The following is a 21,800-nucleotide window of genomic DNA, read 5'->3' as shown; positions in this document are numbered from 1 at the left end:
GTGTAAAATGGGATGAAGTCTTCTGAGATACACCTCACTCAACATTGCAAGGATGTCTTGTTACCTCACACTCATGGCCGTGGTGCCCATCTATTCTTGCATGACTCTTAATGAGGGAACTCTGAGGGCATACAGTGTCTGTCATCTTAAGTTAATGCTTGCTCACTCACCTCATCCTCCCCTCATCTGCTCCTTCTTTGAGCCCCAGGAAGTTAGAAACCTTATTGTCCCCAGCCCTCAGAACAGTACCTGCCTGTAACTAGCAACACAGTATGTGTTAATCCATAGGCAGACCCATTCCCATGCTCAAGAAAAACCCCTTAGCTGAGCAGTGGTGGTGCACACCTTTAATCCCAGCACTCGGGAGGCAGAGGCAGGTGGTTCTCTGAGTTCAAGGCCAGCGTGGTCAACTGAGCAAGTTCCAGGACAGACAGGAGAGAAGCCCCGTGTTTGAGGACTCTGGGTCCGCAGCAGGAAGAACTGCCTCCTCTGTAGGTGGACAAGTACCCCGACTTTCCCAACTGAGCCAGGACCCCAGCTCACCCTGCAGCTCTCCGGGGTCAAGTAGGCTGAGACAGAGCCATGATGAAGAGAAAAATCCCAGGCCTGGGCCGGGAGAGCTACTTTCTGCTCCTGGGCCTGCCGTTAATAAACTGGGGGACCCTGGTTAGGTCACTGTCTCATTTCTCATCTTGTGAAATGAGTCCGGACAGTGACGGCTAAGGCTTGAACCTGAGAACCCATGAAAACCACAGAGGAAGCATGTTAAATGTTAGATTCCCAGGCCCCACCCCACACAGCTTGGGGCAGCAGTCCAGAGTGAAATGGATCGGTACAATATTTATATGATAATGAATAAAAACCTGAGCATCAGAAGCGCTTGCCTATGGTTAAAAAACTCAATAGCGCGGCCGCCCCCTGTAGTGCTGACTACAGGCAACCACTTTTAATCATCTGCGTTTGATCTTCTGGGGGTGACCATCTTATTGCTAAATAACATGCCAGCTCTTGTTTCACCAACTTCAAACACTACCCATTGTCTTCCTGATCGGACAGACGAGACTTCGCTCCCCTGCCCACCCCCACTCTCAATATACTCCTGACACTATTTTTGGCAGCTATATTTTAATGAGCACCCAAGTGATTCCGATGGATTGGGTCTGCCAGCCATGCTTTGGGACAAAACTGCCCTGGGAGACTTCGGTAGAGACACACAAGCATCCTAACAGCCTGCTGCTTCTTCAAAGAATTCTTTTTTTTTTTTTTTTTTTTGTAGTGTCGGGGTTTGAACCGCGGCTCTCATGCTAGGTGAGCACTGTACAGTGAGCTGCATACCCAGCTCTGATCCCCCATTCTGCCAGGCTTCTGGATCTGCTGATAGGTCCTTTCCCCATCTCTGGATGTTCTAGAAGGCTGCCTGCGGGCATCATGCTGGGTTTGGGTAGGGTGTGGATCTGATCGGCTCTTGATGAAGTGTTACCAGTGTTTCCAGTGCCAATGATGAGAATTCGCCTTCAGGGACTGGTGTGGCTGTGGCTCCAGCAGCCGGGTAATCCCTGCCTTTGGAACAACAAGCAGGGTGTCTTCTGAGGTGAATGTAGACAAAGGAGACCACAAACAGTTTTGCTTTTATGTCACCTCCTGGGTCTAAGACACACCAAGTTAAAGAAGGTAGCACACAGGTATCTATACAGTGGGAGCCCACTAAATGAAAAATCACAGCCAGGTGAAACTGAAAAGCAAAAACACAGGACAGACAAAGGATGGAGGTCAGAGAGGGGTCGCCCGTGGGTGATGGCCTCGAGCTTAGTGTGGTGCTGGCCTCGTGTCTGAGCTGTGCCCTTGTAACTGAACTTTTCTGAATACGTTTCTTACACACGTTACCTGCAAAGGGAAGGAGCTGCACCAAGTAGCTCCTTCTTCCCTCCTACCATCCGCTCCCACAGCACTGCCCTGGGACTGTTCAGGTAGCAGGCAGCCAGAAACAGGGCTTTTCTGGTGTGGTTTGGGATGCGGGGGAGGCTGAGCATGGCTGGAGCTGGAGCCTGGAGATCCTGCAGGTCTGATGGATTTCAGAATCCCAGCATGGCACCCTGCAGAGTGAAGCCGCCTGCTGGGTCAAGGAAGTGGCTGGAAATGAGATCCAAGCATATTCCCTGGGAAGGATGACAAGACCCTAGGGGACCAAGACTCATGTGCCATCTTCCCCACCTGCTAGCAGCCAAGCTGCTGGGTAGAGGGTGGTGTATGGGCCCCCAGCCCGCCTCCCCAGGCTGCTGGCCAACCTAGTGTAAATATTATTACACTCCCACGCATCTGAAGGACGTTAATTATTAAAACACATGCCACCCAGGGTAGTGCACTGTAATTAGGTTCAAATTAAATTAGCATCCTCTTGTAATTAGGACATCAATAACCACTCTTGAGGCACCGGCTCTCTAGCCCCTCCTTACTGCTTCCCAACATGGGCTAAGGCGAGGAAAGGGGTCCATCTGACTAACTCTCCCCAGGACATAGAAATAATCAAACCAATAAATAAGGGGAGGCGGCGGTGTGGGCCCGCTTCTCCATGCCTGCCTTCTTTGCTGGCCCTGTGCACAGCAGAGAGGAAGATGATGGTCACTGACAAGGACCTTCAAGTATCAGTATCTCCCTGAGTTCTAGGAACTCCCAACACAAAGCCCAGAGATGAGCAAACCATTCCTACCATTTGCCAGACCAGTTTCCCCTCTCAGTGGAAGTTTCTCTAGCCACCTGGGCCCACGGCTTAGACCCTTAGAACTGCAGGGGCACTGCCCACTGCTGGGCTTTATTCTTGTATGGCACAGGTTGCCTCCTTGTCTACCTTATGGGCCCCCTGGAAGATCTCAATGGCCCTGACGTTTGCTGGACCCAATGCTGTGCCGAGGGTTTTTTGGGTATTAACCTGTCTGGTAGAAGCAAGAAGGGAATGAACAAGGCTGGAGACATGGCTCAGAGGTTAAGAGCACTGACTGCTCTTCCAGAGGAGCCGGGTTCAATGCCCACATGGCAGCCCACAATTGTCTGTACCTTCAGTTCCAGCGGAGCTGGCACCCTCACACATACATGAGGGCAAACCAAGAATGCGCATAAAATTAAAGTTAAAAAAAAAAACCAAGGGAGTGAACCATTGGGGGTGAAACTGGAAAGGCACAGGGAGGGTCCAAGCTCAAGGAGCAAGTTCTAGAAGTCCAGGGGCTGAGGCGGGACTCTGTGGGCTCTTCTGGTATCTCTTGCAGGTGCTGATGCTGGACCAGCATGGACTGAGACAGAACTCACATGGCGACCATCTCCTTCAGTTCTGTACCCTTAACACTCAGCAGCTCAACAGATGTGGCAGAGAGAGGCACAGCAGGCTCGAGCCTGCAGCAGAGCTTGCCTACCTGGTGACTGCTCTGACCTTTGTCTAAACCAGCCTTGGAAGAGAAAGGAAATAAGAAGTGGGAAGGCTCAGGCATAATTTCAACTGGAAAACTAAGGAAGGCTTATCCTTGGGTGCAGATGTAACCAAGGCAACTGTTACGACAGGGAGATGATTTCAGACCCTTTTACAAAGAGTGGGTTGGCATTTTGCCCCTCTGCAGATTGCACTCATTGTGAATGCAGAGCGCCCCGCCTGTGGCCTTACTGGGAGCACTGTGGAGGTAAAGAAATGAGTGAGATGGGCATTCTCTTCTTTATGGATCAAAATGTGAAGGTGTGCTTGCCGACTGGGGGCTGGGTGGCTTCTCCAGGAGTGGGGTGACAAGTCATGGTGGACACCCCCAGGGCTGTGAAGAGTTCGGGGAATGCAGCTCACTCAGCTGTAACGGGTCTGAGTTAAGGAGTACAAGCCTTGTTCTGAGCAGCCCTGAGGGGCTCAAGAGAGAAAAGCAAGCAGAGGGTTCCTGGAGCTGAACTGCCTCCATGTTTCTCCCCACCAATCCTCCTTTCTTCCCTTTGCTAAGATGTATTATTACTGGTTTTTTGAGACAGGGTTTCTCTGTGTGGCTGTCCTTGAACTTGTAGACCAAGCTGTCTTCAAACTCAGAGATCCTCTTGCCTCTGCCTCCACAGTGCTGGGACTAAGGGAGTGCGCCAACACACTAAGATCACAGGTGTATTTCCTACTTTTAAGAATTATGTGTATGAGTCTGGGTATAGTATGTTCATGAGAGTGCAGTGCCTGTGGAAGCTAGAGGAGCCAGAAGCTTCTGGAGCCGGAGCTTACAGATAGTTATGAGCTGTCTGACCTGTGTGCTGGGAACTGAACTCAGGCCAAGAAGAACACCTTCCTTTGTCTAAAGATACTTTCTGAACAGAAGACCATGTGAAGCCTGCCCATGTGTTTTGGTGGTGTCTGGCTTAAGAGGACCAGCCTGCTTTCACTGATGCCTCACACAAGGCCGAGGCAGTCTTGGAGTATCACCCTGGTCAGAAAGGCAGAAGGTCATACCATCGGATTTGGTCAAAGTATGCGTCTAGGAAGGGCCAGGGGGATGAGATGGGTAGCTAGGCTCTTTCTCTTTGGTCTTGGTCCACCCCTTAGAATTCCCTGCACGTGATGAACTTTCACTGCCTATCACATGACTGCTCTGGGCCTTTCCTAGTCCACAATTATGGACTACAAGTGGCTCTGCATGGCTCAATCTTAAAGATTTGAGATCTCTTATTAGAGTAAAAGCTAGCTCCCTCAGTAGGGACTGGGATCCTTTCCAGAGGTGCCTGTTCTTTCAGTCCTTCTCTCCAAGGGCTTTTATGGCTATTTTTATTTTTTATTTTTAATGGTATTTAGGATTGAACCTAAGGCATCATGTATGCTAGGCAAGCAACTACATCATTAAGCGATAGGCCAGCCCTTTTTAAGGTTTTTGAGACAAGGTCTAAGTTGCTCAGGCTGACCTTGAGTACGCCAGTCTAGGCTGGCCTTAAATCCATGGTCTCCCTGAAGCTGGGATCACAGCCTGGACTGCCTGGCCCAGCTTGTTCTTATCCAGTGTAAGTTCACAGCAGGAACTGGGGACTTCTCATTTGGCTTCCTTTGGGGTCTTTGCTGGGCTCAGGCTGTGGATGAACCCGAGGGATGATCTAGCATTGCAGGCCATGCTACACTGAAGCTCATGTCCTGGAGGACAGTCACATGCAGTGAGTCTTAGATGTCTGCTTTTCCACAAGATGGCTGGGGTATCCACCAGACCTCCTCCTGGCTGGGGCCAAGAATCCAGTCTTCTGGCTCTACCGTGACAGTAAGGGTTGAAGGGTTGCAGACAGCAGGTACTATTTTATTGGGTCTCAAAGCTTTAAATACAGAACAGGCTGGTGAGAGGGCAGATGCGGACACACTGGAATTTGAGAATGGATGTATCAGAAGTCACATAATCAACACTTGGACGGAGTCTGGGAAGAAGGGTGGTCTGGGGTAGAGGTGGGTGCCAGCTGGGAGCTGCCTCAGGTACCACGATTATCCCCTTCACTAAGACAAAGTCATTCATGGTTCTTTCCTGATTTGAAGACAATTAAAAAACCCCCACAAACCCTCAAATAAAAATACAAAATCATCCGGTAAAGACTGTGGACGGCAGTGCCACTGTGACGGTCTGCTCCAGCAAGCCTCAGGCTCCCCCCCCCAGCTGCAATGCTACCCACCACACAGGAGGCTTCTGTACACTGAAGCAAAGCTAGACCCAATCTATGCTCCCTCAGCTAGGTCTGGAGTTGAAAACGGCCTCCTAGCGGAGGGAAAGGGTCTGGCATCCGTGGTGCTGGGGCCAGGCAGTTCTCCTTAGCGGCTGTAGCCAAACTCATCGGCGTCGTCAGCTCGGAAGTCTCCATAGCGCCACAGGTTCAGCTGCGAGAGAGAGGAAGACAGAACAACATGGTTCTTCAGGGATCTGGGGTCCAAGGAAGCCACACCCCAGCACCTCCAGGAGCCCAGGCAAGAACTCACCCTGGCACTCTTGGCTGACTCCTGGGCATTCAGGTATTCTGTGATCTGCAGGACAAGAAGAGGGGAAGTGGTCAAGATGGAGGTGTTCTCAAATGAGCAAATAGGAGCAACCAAGCATGCTGCTGCAGGGTACAGTCACACTGCTGTCTGGAACTGCTCAACCCGACACTGGTTAATCCATCTCCCTGCATGTCCACCTGGCTATTTATCCCAGCCCTCAAGTCTCTGATGAAACACCACCTTCTTTCTACCATGTCTGCCGTCCCCCATTTAAAACTATGCAACCCCCCCATCCTCTGGACTAGACTTCTATTTTCCCCTTTCCTCCACAGTTATCACCTTGCAGCATTTGATTTGATTAATTATGTTCATTTTCCTTGTCTCATGCTGGAATGTAAATTCCACAAAGTAGGGGTAAGGTTTGTCTGTTCTCATTATAGAGTGAACTCATAGAAAGTGTTTATCATCATGATGTTGGCAAAGGAATTTCTGGATATCAGAGCCATTACGAGTAGCTTCATGCGAGGACATTAAGATAGCCAGTACCTCTGACCCACAAACCACCAAGACACCACGTGGACCTGTGGGCTGAAGGAACATGGCTATAGGTGGTCCTGGGTAAAAGGACTTGGAGGCGCCATGCTAGAGAAAAGAACTGGGAGGGAAACAGGTTTTGACCCTCTGCATCCCCTAGGAAAGCTCCCTAGTCTGTCAACTGGGGCACCTGCAGAGGGAACTTTCTGCTTTAGTTTGCAGTTGCATTCTCAGCCAACCCACAGCTAATTAATTTGTGCTTTAATTAGATTTTTTAAAAACCCCAGCAAACCCAAATCCATTATCTTGCCCCAGCAGGACTGGAGGCTGGTGGATTCCCTGCTTCTGCACTGGCTCTGGGTACAGTCCCCAGTCCCTCATCTGTGACACTGCTTTCAGGACGGGGAGCCCCTCTCCAAATCACGTACCACTTTCTGGAACTGCTTCTCCTTGCGCACCTCCACCATGACCAGTCCCTCCTTCACCAGGCCCAGCCCCACATCGCCTTTGGAATCCGCGAATTGCAGGGTAACATGGGGGCAGCTGGCGCTCAGGTGCTCCACATTGAGCAGGCACTGAGTGTTTTGAATGTCCCGCACCACACTGTCCACAGCATCTGTGCGAGCGTCCTCCTGGACAGGAATATAGCCATGTTAGTGAGGGGGATGTGCGAAGGCCAAACAAGAGCTGCCTGGGTCTCCAGGCTGTCTGTCCCTGGACCTCCTCCCTTCAGGTCTCTGTGAGTGACAAGCAATTCCTGGATATGAAGGAGCCCTTCCTCTACCCCAACCAACTGCACATGAGCCATTCTTACCACCGACTTTTGGACCTATAATTACCCACCTTATGCCTCTGCCTAAAATTTGTCCAGTGAGTGTCGCTCAGGCCTCTGTAAACTTCTATGGTCTTGCTCCAGCATGTGGACCCTACCATGTCACTCATCTCCCCATGCTCACAGGCGCTCCCCAGCTCAATCTATGGCATTGCCCACATCGTCTGTGATGTTTTCCCGTTGGCACACTTTGTGACAAGGTGCTTCCCACCTGCATCCAGTGCCCTGTCCTTGGAGGCAGCACCCAGGCGTGCTGCTCTGAGTACCAGGCACCTCCTCAAAGATGAAGCCTCAGTCTACTCACTGGAGCTCCCTGGGGTGGGGTGAGGGGGCAGATGCCGCTGACTGGTTCTCTCTTCCTGGGAATTGGGGCCGCTACAATTCTGGGTACAGACTCTACTATCCTCCCTTCCCCCTGCCTCTGGGCTCCTTGCCCCACCTTGCCTGTACCCCCAAGTCTCTCTCTCCCCCTCCCTGACATAGCTTTCACATTACTCTGCACCATCTTAAAGCGCCCACAGTTCTAATGTCTAAATCCACAACTCTAGGCGTGATCTTTCTTCCATACTGGACCCTGTGTAGCACACTGGGGATCCTCCAAGTTCCTCAAACTGTTCCTCCTTTCCCTTGACCAGCAGCAACACATCCCTATGTCAGGATTCAGTGCACATTAGCTTCCCCGCCTTGTCCCACCTCTCTGATATTACCGTGTGTTTCTGACACTTGCCCCCCCCCCACTTCCCAGGTGGTCCTGCCCTTATCTCTAGCCTAGATTGTCAGGACCATTTCCAACCATTCCTTCCAATCTACCCCCCACTTACAAAGCTATCAGAAACAGATCTGACCACAACATATTTTGGTTAAAAATGCTGTTGCTTCTCTACCTGCCTTAAGATACAGAGAATAATCTCTTGCCAGGACACACAAGGCCACAGTATCCAGGCCCTTCTCTCTTGCTGTGGGGATGGAGTTTTTATACCAAGTGCAATGTAACTCACCAGGCCCACCCAGTGCTTAAGAACAAACCGAATTGCTATCATAAAACACATTTCCAACTTCTCTTCCCAGGCTGAGGGGCCTGCAGCAATGGCTATGTCAGTCTGTGGGTCCCCCTGAGAAGAGGATGAGCCTGTACTCACATCTTGGGGCACCTGGATGAAGGCGAAGGCATACTCTGTGGCTTGTGCTGGCAACACACGAGTGCTGAAGGCAGGGGGCAGGGTACCCAAGCGGGTAGATGGCAGGATCTCTCTCTACAGAGGAAGCACCAGGACAATATCATCACACACCCAGTGATGTCACTTGCTTTGGGGATAACCCTCTATACCAGGCTGCCGGGAACTTATTTTGGGCCTCTCCCACTTGCTTGGCTCAGTTCCATTTTGCTAGTCTCCTAGGCTTTTCTAGTTGGTAAACCAGCTGCTGGTGGGCAGCTATTACTCCATGCCTGCTCGCATGGGCCTGGTACTGGCATACCCAGAGGCTCCCTGCAGTTAAGATAGTCATGGAGACACTGGGCTTACCTCATCACCCCCCTTCCTTTCAGTACCCTTCGCTCTGCCACACGGGCTCCCTGTCTAGTACTCCCTAGGGGAGGGTGCTCACATCAGAAAGGGTCCTGACAGCGCTGGGCATGCCTCTGGTTCTGGCCCAGGTACCTGGAGCCACTCCAGTTAATGCTTTACTGTCTGCTTCCAGGGACCCAGTATGGTCCCAGACCTGGACTTTCTGCTAGCAGATCCTCATAGCTCATCTTTGAGGGCTGAAAGGACAGTAGATGGGCCCTGCCACACCTAGTGTCAAATTCCTTAGGATCTATTAGTGTTTGAAGGCCTCTGGCCACATCTACCTGTACTTCCTAGTAGTTCAGGGGGCCTGGCCTGTTTTACGAAGAGCAGAGGTACCCAATGTGTATGTCCCATCAGTATGCAGGACTTTTGAGAGATGAGATGGACTTGACTAAGGGATCTACCAAAAGCCTGATAGTCCCTGCCTTGCCTGTCTTCCACCCTGGTCCCCAGCACTCACATTGCCGTAGTCAATGTAGAAGACATGCACTTTGGCAGGGGATTCCACTTTTTCTACCCGAGCGCGGTACCTGCAATGGCATCATGGTTAGAGTTTGCAGAATCGTAGTGCCAGGAACCTGATCCCTGGGACATAGCACTTCCTGCCCAGGGTCTCTGGGGTCACAGAGGTCAGTTTTCAGGGTACGGAGGCCCAGGCTCAGGGAGCTCTGGACAGCATCTATAGGAGTCGGAGTGGGGCTGGGAGCAAGGAGGGAGAAGGGAGCATGTGGAGCAGATTAATGTGTCCTTGGGGCATAAAGCAACAAGAGTAATGACTAGATTGATGCCTGCTGTTTAAGCCCAGCACACTAAACAGCAGCTGTAATTAGCCGGCAGATCTGTCTGGGAGGCTGCAGCAGGGAACACATCCAAGTCACTTCGTCACCCAGGGAAGGCCATGGGCTCTACCCTTGGTAGATCATACATGAGTGACCTTCCGGCCTGGAAGTGCTGCTGCTTGTATCTGAGACAGCAGAGGTGCAGGGTTGGCTGGTAGGTCCGGGCTCATTGTGAACAAATCTCCTTGAGGAGTAAGGGCTGGGTTGGAGGGTATCAATCACCAGTCTTACTATCCTGGTGTCCCCAGGAAAGGGGGAGTGGTACCACTTTATCCTACAATCTCTGGAGGCTGGCTAGATGACAGTACCCCTTCTCCCTGACTGAAGGTGGATACCCCGGAGATCTGGTAGAGGCTGTCACCAACGACCCAAGAGAAAGCAGATGCTGTACAAATGCCTGCCACTCAATAGCAGCTTTGCAGGCCTGGGCCCTAGACTGCTTCTCCACCCTGCTTAATCCCAGTTGCCCTGTTGGCCCATGTGGCTTACCATTCTCCATCTACAAATTTGGCAATGCAGAACTCTCCCCGGCGGGGGGCGTAGGAACCCTCGACAGGAGGGTGATTGGAGATGTCATTGCGCATGTTCTCCATCAGCTTTTCCAGCTGGGTGCCTGTAGAAAAAGGGCAGTGAAACTTGGGGCCTGATTTCTGGGTGAACCCAGGGACTGAGTATGTCGTGAGGTTCCAGAGGGCACCACGCACTGGTTACTTTAGCCAATACAGGGCAGCCCTTTGTGGCTCCCAGTCAAGCAGCTTCACGCCAACCACATTCAAATGTGAACTGATGACTTGCTTATATCTCGGGCCTTGCATGCGCACACCTTTCTAATATACTGGCCATGGCGCAGGAGCCCTGGGGAATGTACCTGGGCCTTCTAAACTCTTTTCCCAGTGCTAGGGGTGTAATTCAGGGCCTGTGCATCCTAGAAGTGCACCAATGAGATACATTCCTTGTGGCTAGGTCTTGACTGAAGAAGTAGGTAGGCAAACGGATACTGAGCAAGGGTGAGCAGCTTCATGAAGAAGAGCTGTTAGCCTACACCCCGTGTCTTAAAAGAGACAGCTGGATTTCATGATTAGCAGGAGCCAATCTGCCCAGTGTCTCTTGGAGGCAAAAGGATGGATTCCTCATAACCACAGACAGGAAAGTACCTCAGAATCAGAGCCTTGAAAGATGAGGGGAAATTGAGTAGGGATAGAGGCTCCACCTATTCAAACAGGCACCCTGGCCCTTGCTACTCTGTAAAATTCATGCTGAACAGCACTTCCAGTGCTGCCAGGTTGGGGTCCCCTTTCTACCTCTTCTCAGCAGGGTGCAACGACCCACTTTCCTGCCCAGTATTCCTGGCAGAAGGTCAGCCAGCCCTTGCTGCTTACCTATAGCTCCTTGACCAGTTTTGGCACTACCCAAGGTCTCCTTTTCCTTCTCTGGCTCCTTCCTGCAGTGCCTTCCCTACCCCGCTTTGCCAGGCATCAGTCCCCTGGGGCCTGTCCTTTTATGGCCCTGCTGGCCCAGATTCTAGATCACCCTCACAGCCTCCTTGCTCTCTTCCACCTCGTAGGTGAGGACAGAGCTGGCATTCTTCTTTCCCTTCAGGGCTGAGCTCCACTGTAACAGGTGCAGAACACATGTTTATTGTGGTTAAACTTGCCACCACCAGCCTTTTAAGTTCCCTGTCTGTGTTTATGTTTCTGACATTACACTGTGAGCTCCTTCAGGGCACAGACCACAGCTCACTTGTTTGTTTACTTGCACAGAGGCCTGGTAGGATTCCCAGTGCATGCATGGTGCTTACTAATCCGACCATACTGAAATGATCTCTGCATATGCACACATGTCCTCTTCTTAGGCTAATGTGCACCCACAGTCCTGGCATTCATTCAAGTGAGTGGTGAGGCCTCTGGGCTCCTCCACAGTGTTCTTGCTCACAGATCCCCAAGCTCCAGGGACTGGGAAGCAGCCTTCACATTGACAGGTGCTCCTGAACTGGTCTACTTGTAGTTTATTGGATTTCTGGGTTCCAAGGCAACAGAAAGAAACAGGCTCCCGCCTCCTGCCAGCAGCACAGCCTCCTGGAGGTCCTTAGACAGGGTCTGATTGGTCACTTGCAGCTCATGTTTTTGTCAGATCCTATGTGAAGATGAGCTTCAGCAGGAAGGGGACAAGGTGAGAGGATGTGCCTTGAGGAGCCCAAATGGTTCAGAGAAGGAGGCTACAGATTCTGTTCATGTATTTACCAGAGCCAGCAGCATTCTCTCTGGTACTTATTACGATAAGCCAGTGACAATATTCTAGGAATATGGACTTTTTCTAGTCCTTTTTCTTTCCTATTTCTGCCTTGGACACCATTCTCTCCTATCATCCCGGCTTCCTACAGGAGGGAGTCACACAGAAGCTTGTACTGTCAAGCTGTGCCTCTGAACACAATGGGCCAGGAAAGGTGGTCCTTCCTACTGGAGCTCTCAGCCAGACCAGGACGAGGAACAGGGACGTTTGCCTTAGTGAAATGACACCGCCACCAAAGCAGCTGACCGGGAAATATCATTTAGGGGGAAGTGGCTGAGACGGGCTGTTGGTAACTTGGAGCAGGTCTGGGAGTAAGATGGAGAAAGTGAGGCAAAAACCTTATCCTGCCATCCTGGGGCTGCCCAGGTCTGCACACCGCACTGCCAGGATTTTGCTCCTTGGACCAAAAGGAGGCCCTAAGAGCTTACCCCAGCCCCAGAGCAGCACGAAGAGGAGGGAGGTTAGGGAAGTAAGAGAGGCGGATGTGGCTGCCACCCCATGCCCTCTAGAAATCTGATGTCTCTGGATGGGGACCCTGGCCATCCGAGGCAGACAGAGGATAGGAGAGAGGAGAAGGAATTTCACAAAGACTGCTAGGGAATAGCTTACCCTAGAGCCTGCTTGTTGCCATGGGAACTGGCCACCACACTTCTATACTAACCTCTGTAGAAGCCCCCACGAGAGAGAGGGGGGAGGGCAGGCTCCTACCCCTCTAGTTTACCCTAATAAGCAGGGATCCCTGACCACATCAGACAATCTACTCCATTATTCCTGACATACTCAGGCAACAAATCCTCATGCCCAGCCCTGCCAGGGGTGTCTGGGAGTAAAAGCATTACCTAAGAGTCTCAGAGAGCTACCCAGATGAATCTGTAACGTCACCTGTCCTCAGAGGACCTGCCTGGTCTGCCACATCCCCAGGTCCACTCCAAGGCTCGCTTGTGAGTTTCTGAGGTGCCCCTTAGGCCCAGAGAGATGGAGACTGGAGCAGTAGCAGTTGTACGTTCTGTGGGAGGGAGTCTGGAACTCTCGGCTCCCATGCTGGGATCAGCATTTTGGGCTTCAGCACATAGTCACTCACCAGTCTCCACGTCTTGCACATAGAAGTGCAGGTCATCCGTGATCTCAGTCACAAACACGGGCTTGTAGCTGGCGGAGCGCTCCTTCTCTTCCAGCACAGGCAGCACCTCCTCTACAGGCTGCTCCTCGTAGTGGGCCCAGACCTGTGGGAGGAAGGACATCAGCTAGAGGCTTGGGGTAAATGGGGTCATTCTCTAATCCCAGCACACTCAGGGAGGCAGACGCAGGCGGATCTCTGTGAGTTCCGGGCCAGCCTGGTCTACAGGTGAATTCCAGGTCAGCCAGGGTTACACAGAGAAACCCTGTCTCGGAAAACAAAAACAAAGCTCCAGGATCTCACCCCAGGCTTATTAAATTATAATCTAAAGAGCTAGGGGGAGAATCAAACCAAAACCAAACCAAGTTTCAGATGATCCCATGCATAGTAGAGCGTGAGGATCCCACCACTGAGCTGCCACGGCTGCCTGCTCAGTTCCTCTGGTTTCAGATCTCCACCTCCCCTCCCATAGTCCTCTGCAAGGTCACTTCTGTGGCTACCCCCCTTCCTCAGGCACTCCAAGCTGTGGAGGGGAGAGGGGGACTTGTCTCTGTGCAGAACTGTATCTCCTCTGCTCTGAGCCACTCACCTCTAGCAGGTTGCTCTGACCTCAGCTTAGAGGCTCGGCCACCCCTCTCCACCCTTCCCTCTCTTCCTTCCTTCCCCAAGTCCTGTGCCAGAGCTGCAGCAGCTCAGAAGCTGATTCGACGTGACAGCGCGTCAAGTCCAATCCTGCGGCCAGGAGATTAGCCAAGTAGTGAGGCCTGTCAGAGCAGGGGCGGGAGGTGGCTCTCCAGCTGAGCAGCAGGAAGCGGCTGGGGAGTCAGGGGATAGGACCACACGTGGCATCATGAAGACATACAGAGAGGGAAAGGAATGGTTTAGTATTAGCCAGAAACCTGCATGCTCACTGGTGCCATGCACCTAAGCATTCTCCAAAGATCAATGCATTTGAGCCTCACCACAACCTTTTGAATGAATATAATACTATTCCAATTTTGTAAATGGGGAAACTGAGGTACACAGGTTTGCAATCAGACATAGGTCCCTGGTGCTGGCCGGGTGTCCTGAAGGCAGCAGGCAGCACAGGGCTATGGGAAAAGCTTAGAAGGCAGGGGTTGTTACCCTTTACCTTGTGTTTGATTTGAACAAGTCATCTCCTGGTCTACTTCCTTTGATTAGAACATTAACATACAGTCACCGATATTCTCAGCTAATGAGCAGATTCTTGGGTGGCCCCTGGAAGGAGCGGAAGGGCAGGTAGGCTGCAATTATGGACCTCCTTGAGTTATCCCCACGCTTACGCTTCGGCCTTTTATGTGGCATCAGTGTGTGTTTTTCTATCAAAAGGAGAAGCAAGCACTGTGAGCTTTCTGAGTTTAGGGGATGCTAACGGGAGTGGTTAAGACCCACGTAGGCCTAAGTTTACTACCTGCTACACAGAGAAGTGCTTTCCACGCAGCACTCGTGGGGCTGTACTTTGTGTTTGTGTCCATCGTGACTACCACTGCTCTCGTCCCAGCACCGAGAGACCAAAGACATGCACCAGCCGCCCTGGTTGGCCAGGAGAAGCAGCCAGTGAACTGTTAATGCACAGCTCCATCTCTGCTAAGGGTTCACAGGCCCATGTACCTCTAGCTAGTCAAATTCCCTAGGAGAAGACTTTGGGGGATCGTCACAGGCTGTCAAATAAGGCTTTGGCTCTTTTGCTAGGTTTCTCTGGCCGCAAAGTATCTACTCAGCCAGTCATTCTTATCGCCTGGGCTCCCAGACTCTCTAGAGCCTTTGGAACTCCACAGATCAATAGGACTCACAATGCCTCTAAGACAAGCCTGTCACCACTACCTTGAACAGCTGGAGCCACCGCCAGCCACCTGGCTGACCCAGCAGTCTTCCCCTTACTGCCAGCACCCTGCTTCTCACCTTCCATCTCTCAGCACCCCACGCTTCAGCTGTCTGCAGCAGCCCTTTCCTCCCTCTCCTGCTCGGCCTACTGTTCTCTAGCCTTTCCTAATGACAAGATCTCTGTGCTGGCTGACAGAGGGAATTCTGGGTCTGGGAGCCATTCAGAGACCAAGCCTACCCCGCCCGGCTTCCTGGCTGCGGCTGCTAGGGAGGTTGCTCCTCAGCTGTTGATGAATCTGGAGCAGACTGACAGGGTGAGAGCAGAAACTGCTAATGAGTCCTCAAGTGAAAGAGCCTCCGGCGACAGCACTGGGTTCCCTCCCTGGGGAGAAGGGGTGGAGCTTTGTTCATCACAGGCTCAGGTGGGCAGCAAGCTGAGGTTGCCAATAATGCAAACCAATGCCCGACAGATGCTCCCTGCCACAGGTTTGGTAGCTCCAGGTCGGCTGGAGGACAAGGGGAGGCTGTCTTCTGGGCTGAGAAGACAGTGAAAGCAAGATGCCTACCTATGGAATGGCAGTTCCTGTTTCCCTCGGGAGAGAGGGGGCAGCACAGCTATTCCTTGGGACTTGGCAGCCAGTGGTCCTATGTGAGTTGGTAAATGCCAAGTCTCTTTTTTGGAGTGATGGAGTCTGTCTGCTGGGATGGGTGTGGTCCTCACCCTTAGAACAGGTCCCCTTGTAGAGTGTTATCTCAGGAGGAAAGCCCCTATAGTCTCTTGAGCTCACAACTCTGCTGTGCTCTTGGCTGGGAGAATCTTTGTGGATATTCCTCTTCCTGGACCCATGAGAGGGTGACAGGAAAATTCAAAGACCTTTTCTAGAAGGATCAGTAACTGTGTACACAGAGACGCAAAGAGTTAGGGTTTCACTCCCAGGTTCTTGACAGAGGGAGGAGCTGGGAAAAGACCCCTATGGCCAAGATGTTTTCCAGGGAAATGTGAGTCGGGTCTCAGCAGCAGGGCCCAGACATAAGGAGCCTGGTAGAGTTAGTCTCCCCTGATCGTGAACCATTTCTGGGTGGATTAATGCTCTGGTGGTGGTAGGTTTACAGCCAGGCTGAAGAAGCGTCTATTTTCTTCTTTGGTCTGTCTTGGAGCAAAGCACTGCTGTGCGGCTTCACAGCTCTGGCTGCAGCCCTAGCCTTTTCCCTCCCCTGCGCCTGCTCCAGGCTGTTCTGCAAAGCAAGTGTCTCATCTTCTCAGGTTCCTTCTACACCTGGGGCTTTTTAGGACCCCCTGTTGCTGCAGCTACCATTAGGGAAGGAGCCCATTATACTGGGCACAGGAATGGGTCAGAATGGGCCAAGATTGGGGCTGTCTCTTCCTGGTTTCTGTACCCCTGGTCCTTTCTCTTCTTTGTGTTTCTTCCCAGGGAATCCCAGACCCTCTTCTTGCCAGGAGAGAAAAAAGTGTACAGGGAATTCACAGGCTAGAGTCTCTCCGATCTAAATCCTATTTAATATCCCTGCTCACTAGGTTCCAAGGGTGTGACTGGCAGGGAGCCAGGGTGGCAGAGGCCTTCAGATGCACAGCAGGGAGGCCAAGCTCAATAAAAACTAATCAATGGTTAATCCAGCCACGTTCAAGACCCTGCTGGGATGAAAGAGGGAGAGAGGAAAAGGGACAGAAGAAGAGAGGAAGAGAATGTGTGTGTGGGGTATCTGCCACCTGTGACTCCCTCCTTGTTCATATCCAGAACACCCAAGGGCTGTGGAAAGGGAGGGTCTTATGGGGCACAGGGAGGAGTTAAACCCAGCAGGGAGGCAGCTGAGTTCTCCAGCCAGACTGAGCTTCTGATCCTAGTCTGTATTGAACGGTCTTAAAGAGGCAGCTCCTAGGCTTCAGCATCTTCGGGTTCCTCCAGAGACACAGTCACTAATGCATGCATGCACGGCCACATTGTCCAAATGGTTCTACACGCACCTGCTCTCACAGTCTCTCAGCATTCCCTTTCCTGGTTTAGCCTGTATGTATAAACATTTGCACATTGTAAAAGAAACATAATCCTTTACTCCTCAATAATAGAAGCAGTCCTCAGGAGGTCACAAGTGGGAAATGCTGGGGCTTTTTCAGGGTCACCTGAGATACCCAGGTTCCTTGGCTCCAAACTCCTCCATCAGCTGCTAACTCTTGACACTCACTAACAGGTTCTGCAGACAAAGCTTCTCCCTAGAAGCAGCCCCACTAGGAGGTGGAAAGTCAGGCTGGTTCCTCAAGATCCTAAGTGGACTGGGATTTGCAGAGAGGGACCCACGGGGAAGGTGGCCCAGGATAGAGAATTGTGTGCTGTATTTTAATTGGACTGGAATGAAAATGTGCAGTTCATGTAAGTAATTAATCACTGGTAATTACTCCTTAGCATCATCAAGTGGCACCAACAGAATGACAAGTCTACTGTGCAGTAAATAAGGATGCCTCGTGCTGTACCTGGCAAGGAATCTGGCCAGCACCCTCAGGCCAGATACCACTCCCTGACCTTACCTAAGTCCCTCTTGGACCTGAGGAGGCAGCTTCTAGGCTGCTAGTGAGTTTTCATGTGCTGAGGATTCTGCTCTAGGCGTAGATACTGCCTTTAGTTTACAGCCTGGGCCCTCACTGCTGCCAGCCTGGCCCTCTATGCATCTATTCTGGGACAGCTGAACCCTGTAACAGGAGATCCATTGTGCCTCCAGTCCCTGCCTCAGACAGATGACACAGGGATGGCAGTCTTAAATTCAGCTGTCATAAAGAGTGTTGCCCTCCTTCCCTGTCTAAGTCAAGGCTGTCTGCTTCCCCACCACTCTCAGGAGATGGGGTTTCAAGTGGGCAGGAACTGCAGCAAGGAAAAAGGGAACTTCTTCTGATGCCCTGAAGCTCCTCGAGACCGCAGACCGTCTCTTGTGCCTAGCCCGGGTTTCTGGGCCACTTCCCTATGGAGTCTGACCACCTGTGCTCTCCTGCCACCGAAGTGGGCAACACCCGTCCCGATTCCCAAAGGATGACTAAGGGCAGAGATTCCTAGGTCCAGTAGTGAAAGAGGAAGGAGGAGGTCCTGAGCCAAGAGGTAGCTGCTTTGGACTGAGGAAGAATACAGTGTGTTAGGGGCACAAAACCCCCTAACTCCTATTGGCAGGTGTCTTGGCTTTGGGAAGTGGATTTCAAGCCAGATGGCTGCCCTATGGGGAAGGAAACATTTATTCTTGGAACAATTTATGGTTTAGCATAGTTGTCCCACGAAACCCTCTTCAAGCACAGAGGAGCCCTGACAGATTGGTGGCTGGCTGATTTATCCCATTATTAGGTAGGCTATAAGTCAATGGAGACAGGCCAGTACGGGAGGGGGTCAGCCCAGCTCCCACTCCTAAGCCACAGAGTTCCTTAATAGTCAATTTGCTTCCAAAAGCTGCTTTGGACCCACCCTGTCTCTTCAGTGTCTGCAGAGAGATAGGCTGTAAATCTGCTGTTCTAAGGGCTTCCATGCATCTCACTGGGCTGCTTCCCTGCAGGGCAGTAAGAAGGGAATTCAGAGGTGGGCTGCCCAGACCCTTGGTGGGCTCTGACAGAGAAGGACAGGATGACCCCAGGCTCTTCACCAGTAGTGTCCTGGTCATTTCTTCTAATGCTCCAGGGTCATCTATAGTATCCTGCTGTAGGTCTGGGACACTACTGGGAATCTTACAGAGTGACAGCCTCTGCCCACTGCAGGTCCTTAGAAGGCTATGGCCCAAGGTGGTACCTTATCTTTGGCTCTGTGGTGTGTGGAAAGGAGGAGGTAAGAAAAGGCACATGCCACGGAATGATTAGCACACTCTTGGTACCTTCTCTTTCCTCTGCTTGGCGGCCTCCTCAGCCGACAGGAGGGGCTTGTAGTAGGCGCTGCGCTCAGCAGTGAAGTGGACCTTGGAAAGCGCTTGTTCCACCAGCAGGACGGAGAGGTTCGCCCCATCTATGTGGAGCCAGCCAATGAAGTTGCCAGCCTTATCCATGCTCTCGACCTCCACCTCCACCTGGGGACAAAAGACAGCTGTGTGGGTAGAGTTCTGCACAGGTGCAGGTGTGAAGGTTGAGAGTGATACCAAGGCTCTCAAGCCTCAGTAACTCCTACATTCATTCTACGGAGCAGAAGCAGCTAGAACCAGAGAATTCTTGAGAGAATGTATTGTTGACATGGGTGCAGCGATGTTAAGGACCCCAATGTCTCAGTCCCATGGGAAGTAGTAAAACCTTCCCCACACGAGTCTCAGGGATGACAGCACCTTCCTTGAGTGTGGGTAGGAAAGCGGACAGTGTGCAGCAAATCTCCACATAGCTTTTCCACTCATCAGGTTTACAGCCTGAAGACGGCTCCTACTGAGTTAGCTAAACCTGCCTCCTTGTTCAGCTGTATGTATGTGTCTGTATGTATATGAACCCAGCATCCCTATTCAACAGTAAATAACTATACACTGTGCTTTGGTGTCTCCATCAGGGAGCTCAGGACACCCGATCCCAGCTTTCTGTGTTGTGTGTTTTGTCTTTTCTTCATGTCCTCGCCGCCCCCACTTAGGTCAATCCTGGCAGCTGTGTCAAGCACAGCATTCTAGACTCATCATTCCGCTTTCTTTTCCCCTTCCTCTTGGTATGGAGCTCCTGGGGTGCAGCTGACTCACCTTGGTTAAAGGAGGCCCTTTGCTTAGTGTGTAGGAGCAAGGGGAGAAAGAGGCTGAATATGGTGCACCCCACCCTCCCTCAACCACCACAGTTCTTGTGCGGAAGAAAGGCAGGCTCAGGAGCAAGCCAATCCCTGGGGAAAGGGAGACTGAATTCTTCCAGGAAGAACCGAAAGGATTAATGTTTAATGGAGGTAATTAAACAGGCTTCCAGAAAGCAAGTGGGGGGAGGGGGGAAAGAGGACAGGTAAGGCAGAGGCTGTGGGTGGAGCTGCATTAGCACACAGGGCAGTTTGGAGGAACAGGGCAACTCCAGAGGTCATCCTTCATAAGGGCAAGTGGATAGGCTACCACAAGCCCAGACATGCAGCAGAGTTTGAGGGTCTTAGGCCATTTTCATGAATGGCTCTATCCACAGGACCCCAGAGCTGGCACAGACTCTGTTCCTCCAAGTTGGTGGCTCAGAATTGTGTCCTTTGGGGAGGTTGCCCTGACCCAACCTCAGAAAAGCAATGGACCACAATAAATTCCTTCCTTCTCTCTCAATCCCTGTTCTTCCTCTGCTAAAGGGGACTATAAAAAGCCTTTGCTGCTAAATGTAAAACTTGTATTAATTTAAATGGCTTCAAGCTCGATTAAGCAATAAAATGAATGTCTAAATACCTGGGAATTCTCAGAGCCTGAGCCGGTGCCAGTGGCAGAGGGCTAAAAGGAATGAGAGGGTAGCTGGGAAGTGTCCGGTGACATTACAAAAGTAGAGAGAGGTGGCTAGGTTCGGAGGGGCAGAGACAAAATAACAGAGATAAAGGTAAAAGGGGAAGAGCCAGGGAGGAGTTTTTCACTGCTATTTTGCTCCTTAGCCCCGTTCCTAATGAGTGGAAATGCCAGTTTAAATTGGGGTGTAGCAACCAAGGGGGCATGCAGAGTTCACTAGGGTCTGCAGAAGAGAATAGATTCCATCTGGCCTCATTGTTGAGTTTGCAGGTAAACCAAGGCAAGGGGGGTGGAGTTGGCGCTAGCTGGGGCAGAGCCAACAAACGCAGGTGGTCTGACTTGTTTTTTACGTTGCTCCAGCAGGCCAGGCTCACCCTCTCCTCAGGCTCCCCAGCTTGTCTCAGGAACAGTCCCTCCTCCAGCTTCTCTGTTTTCTGAGAGGTAAAGCTGGCCCTTCCACCATCCAGACATAGGACCCTGGAACACTTCAGCAAAGCTACATGTAGTGGGAAGAATCAGCACTTTTGCCCGGTAGGTGCTAAAATAGGCTTCTCCTTGCTCTGAGTCTAGCAATTAACTTGTGAAGAAGAGCAAGGGGTGCTAAGAGTTCAATGCTCGATCTACCTCTCAATAGTTCAGGGCACCACAAACTTGACTGTCCTGCAGGGAGAGGACCTGGTGAGCTGAAGGGGCCATCAGGACTGCAGTAACAAGACAAAAAAAAAAAAAACTGGGATGGGCATGATGTCACTGTGGAAGAAGACCACCTTTCCTTTGCCTTAATTTGCCAAGTTTTACCAAACAGGCTAAGGCCAAGAAGCAGTAGGTCCCAGAAGAACTCGGGGGTGGCAGTGGGAAGAACAGATGGGCTGGCTGCCTTGTGTTTGGAAGCTCAGGGGACATGTGCCCAGCCAAAAGCAAATGGGGCTGGTTCAGTTCCCAGCCAACATGGAGTCTAAGCCCACACCAATTTCCTCCTTCTCTGACCTGTCATGTTCCAGAGTTTTAGTAGCCAAGAGTTTGTTACCCCCCCACTAAAACAGAGGCTGTCGTGTCCCCCCTCCCCATGGCCACATAGCATCCCTCTAGGCTTGGCAGGCCCCCAGGCAGCTTGCAGTGGGCCAGTGTGGTTTTCTGCAGCGGGTTGGGCTGTTGGCACTGATGTAAGAGAAGCTCAGAGATGGGTTGCTGAGGCAACCAGGCAGGAACAATCTCTCTCATCCTACACAGTGCCATGCTCAGACCTCGCTACACATGGCAAACCCCAAACTGATACCAAATTCTCTGAAGACAGAATACAGATGCTTTCTCCAGGATTTGCCAGGGATAGCCCAACTAGCAGATGGATGTATTTGGGGCTAACCCATCAAGGAGCAGTGGGCTCTCCCTGGCAGGCAAACCCAGACCTCGCATGTATCCAGCTTCT

At 51.6% G+C, this 21,800-nt stretch overlaps 1 protein-coding gene across 1 annotated transcript in view; it reads right to left on the bottom strand.

Moving 5' to 3' along the window:
• Positions 1 to 5,261: 5,261 nt before the first annotated feature.
• Snd1 (staphylococcal nuclease and tudor domain containing 1) overlaps positions 5,262 to 21,800 on the bottom strand; it is a 391,403-nt gene continuing 374,864 nt past the window's right edge. The window contains exons 17-24 of the mRNA XM_075953759.1: positions 18,830 to 19,018; positions 13,091 to 13,232; positions 10,210 to 10,333; positions 9,342 to 9,411; positions 8,453 to 8,566; positions 6,910 to 7,113; positions 5,948 to 5,992; positions 5,262 to 5,848 (exon numbers count right to left, since the gene is read on the bottom strand). Of these exons, the coding sequence (XP_075809874.1) occupies positions 5,783 to 5,848; positions 5,948 to 5,992; positions 6,910 to 7,113; positions 8,453 to 8,566; positions 9,342 to 9,411; positions 10,210 to 10,333; positions 13,091 to 13,232; positions 18,830 to 19,018 (954 nt within the window). The 3' untranslated portion in view covers positions 5,262 to 5,782. The remainder of the gene's footprint in view (positions 5,849 to 5,947; positions 5,993 to 6,909; positions 7,114 to 8,452; positions 8,567 to 9,341; positions 9,412 to 10,209; positions 10,334 to 13,090; positions 13,233 to 18,829; positions 19,019 to 21,800) is intronic.

The sequence above is a fragment of the Microtus pennsylvanicus genome, chromosome 19 (genome assembly GCF_037038515.1).
Source record: "Microtus pennsylvanicus isolate mMicPen1 chromosome 19, mMicPen1.hap1, whole genome shotgun sequence".
Lineage (NCBI taxonomy): Eukaryota > Metazoa > Chordata > Mammalia > Rodentia > Cricetidae > Microtus > Microtus pennsylvanicus.
The sequence above is the reverse complement of the archived record's forward strand: the minus strand, read 5'-3'. Positions and strand labels throughout refer to the sequence as shown.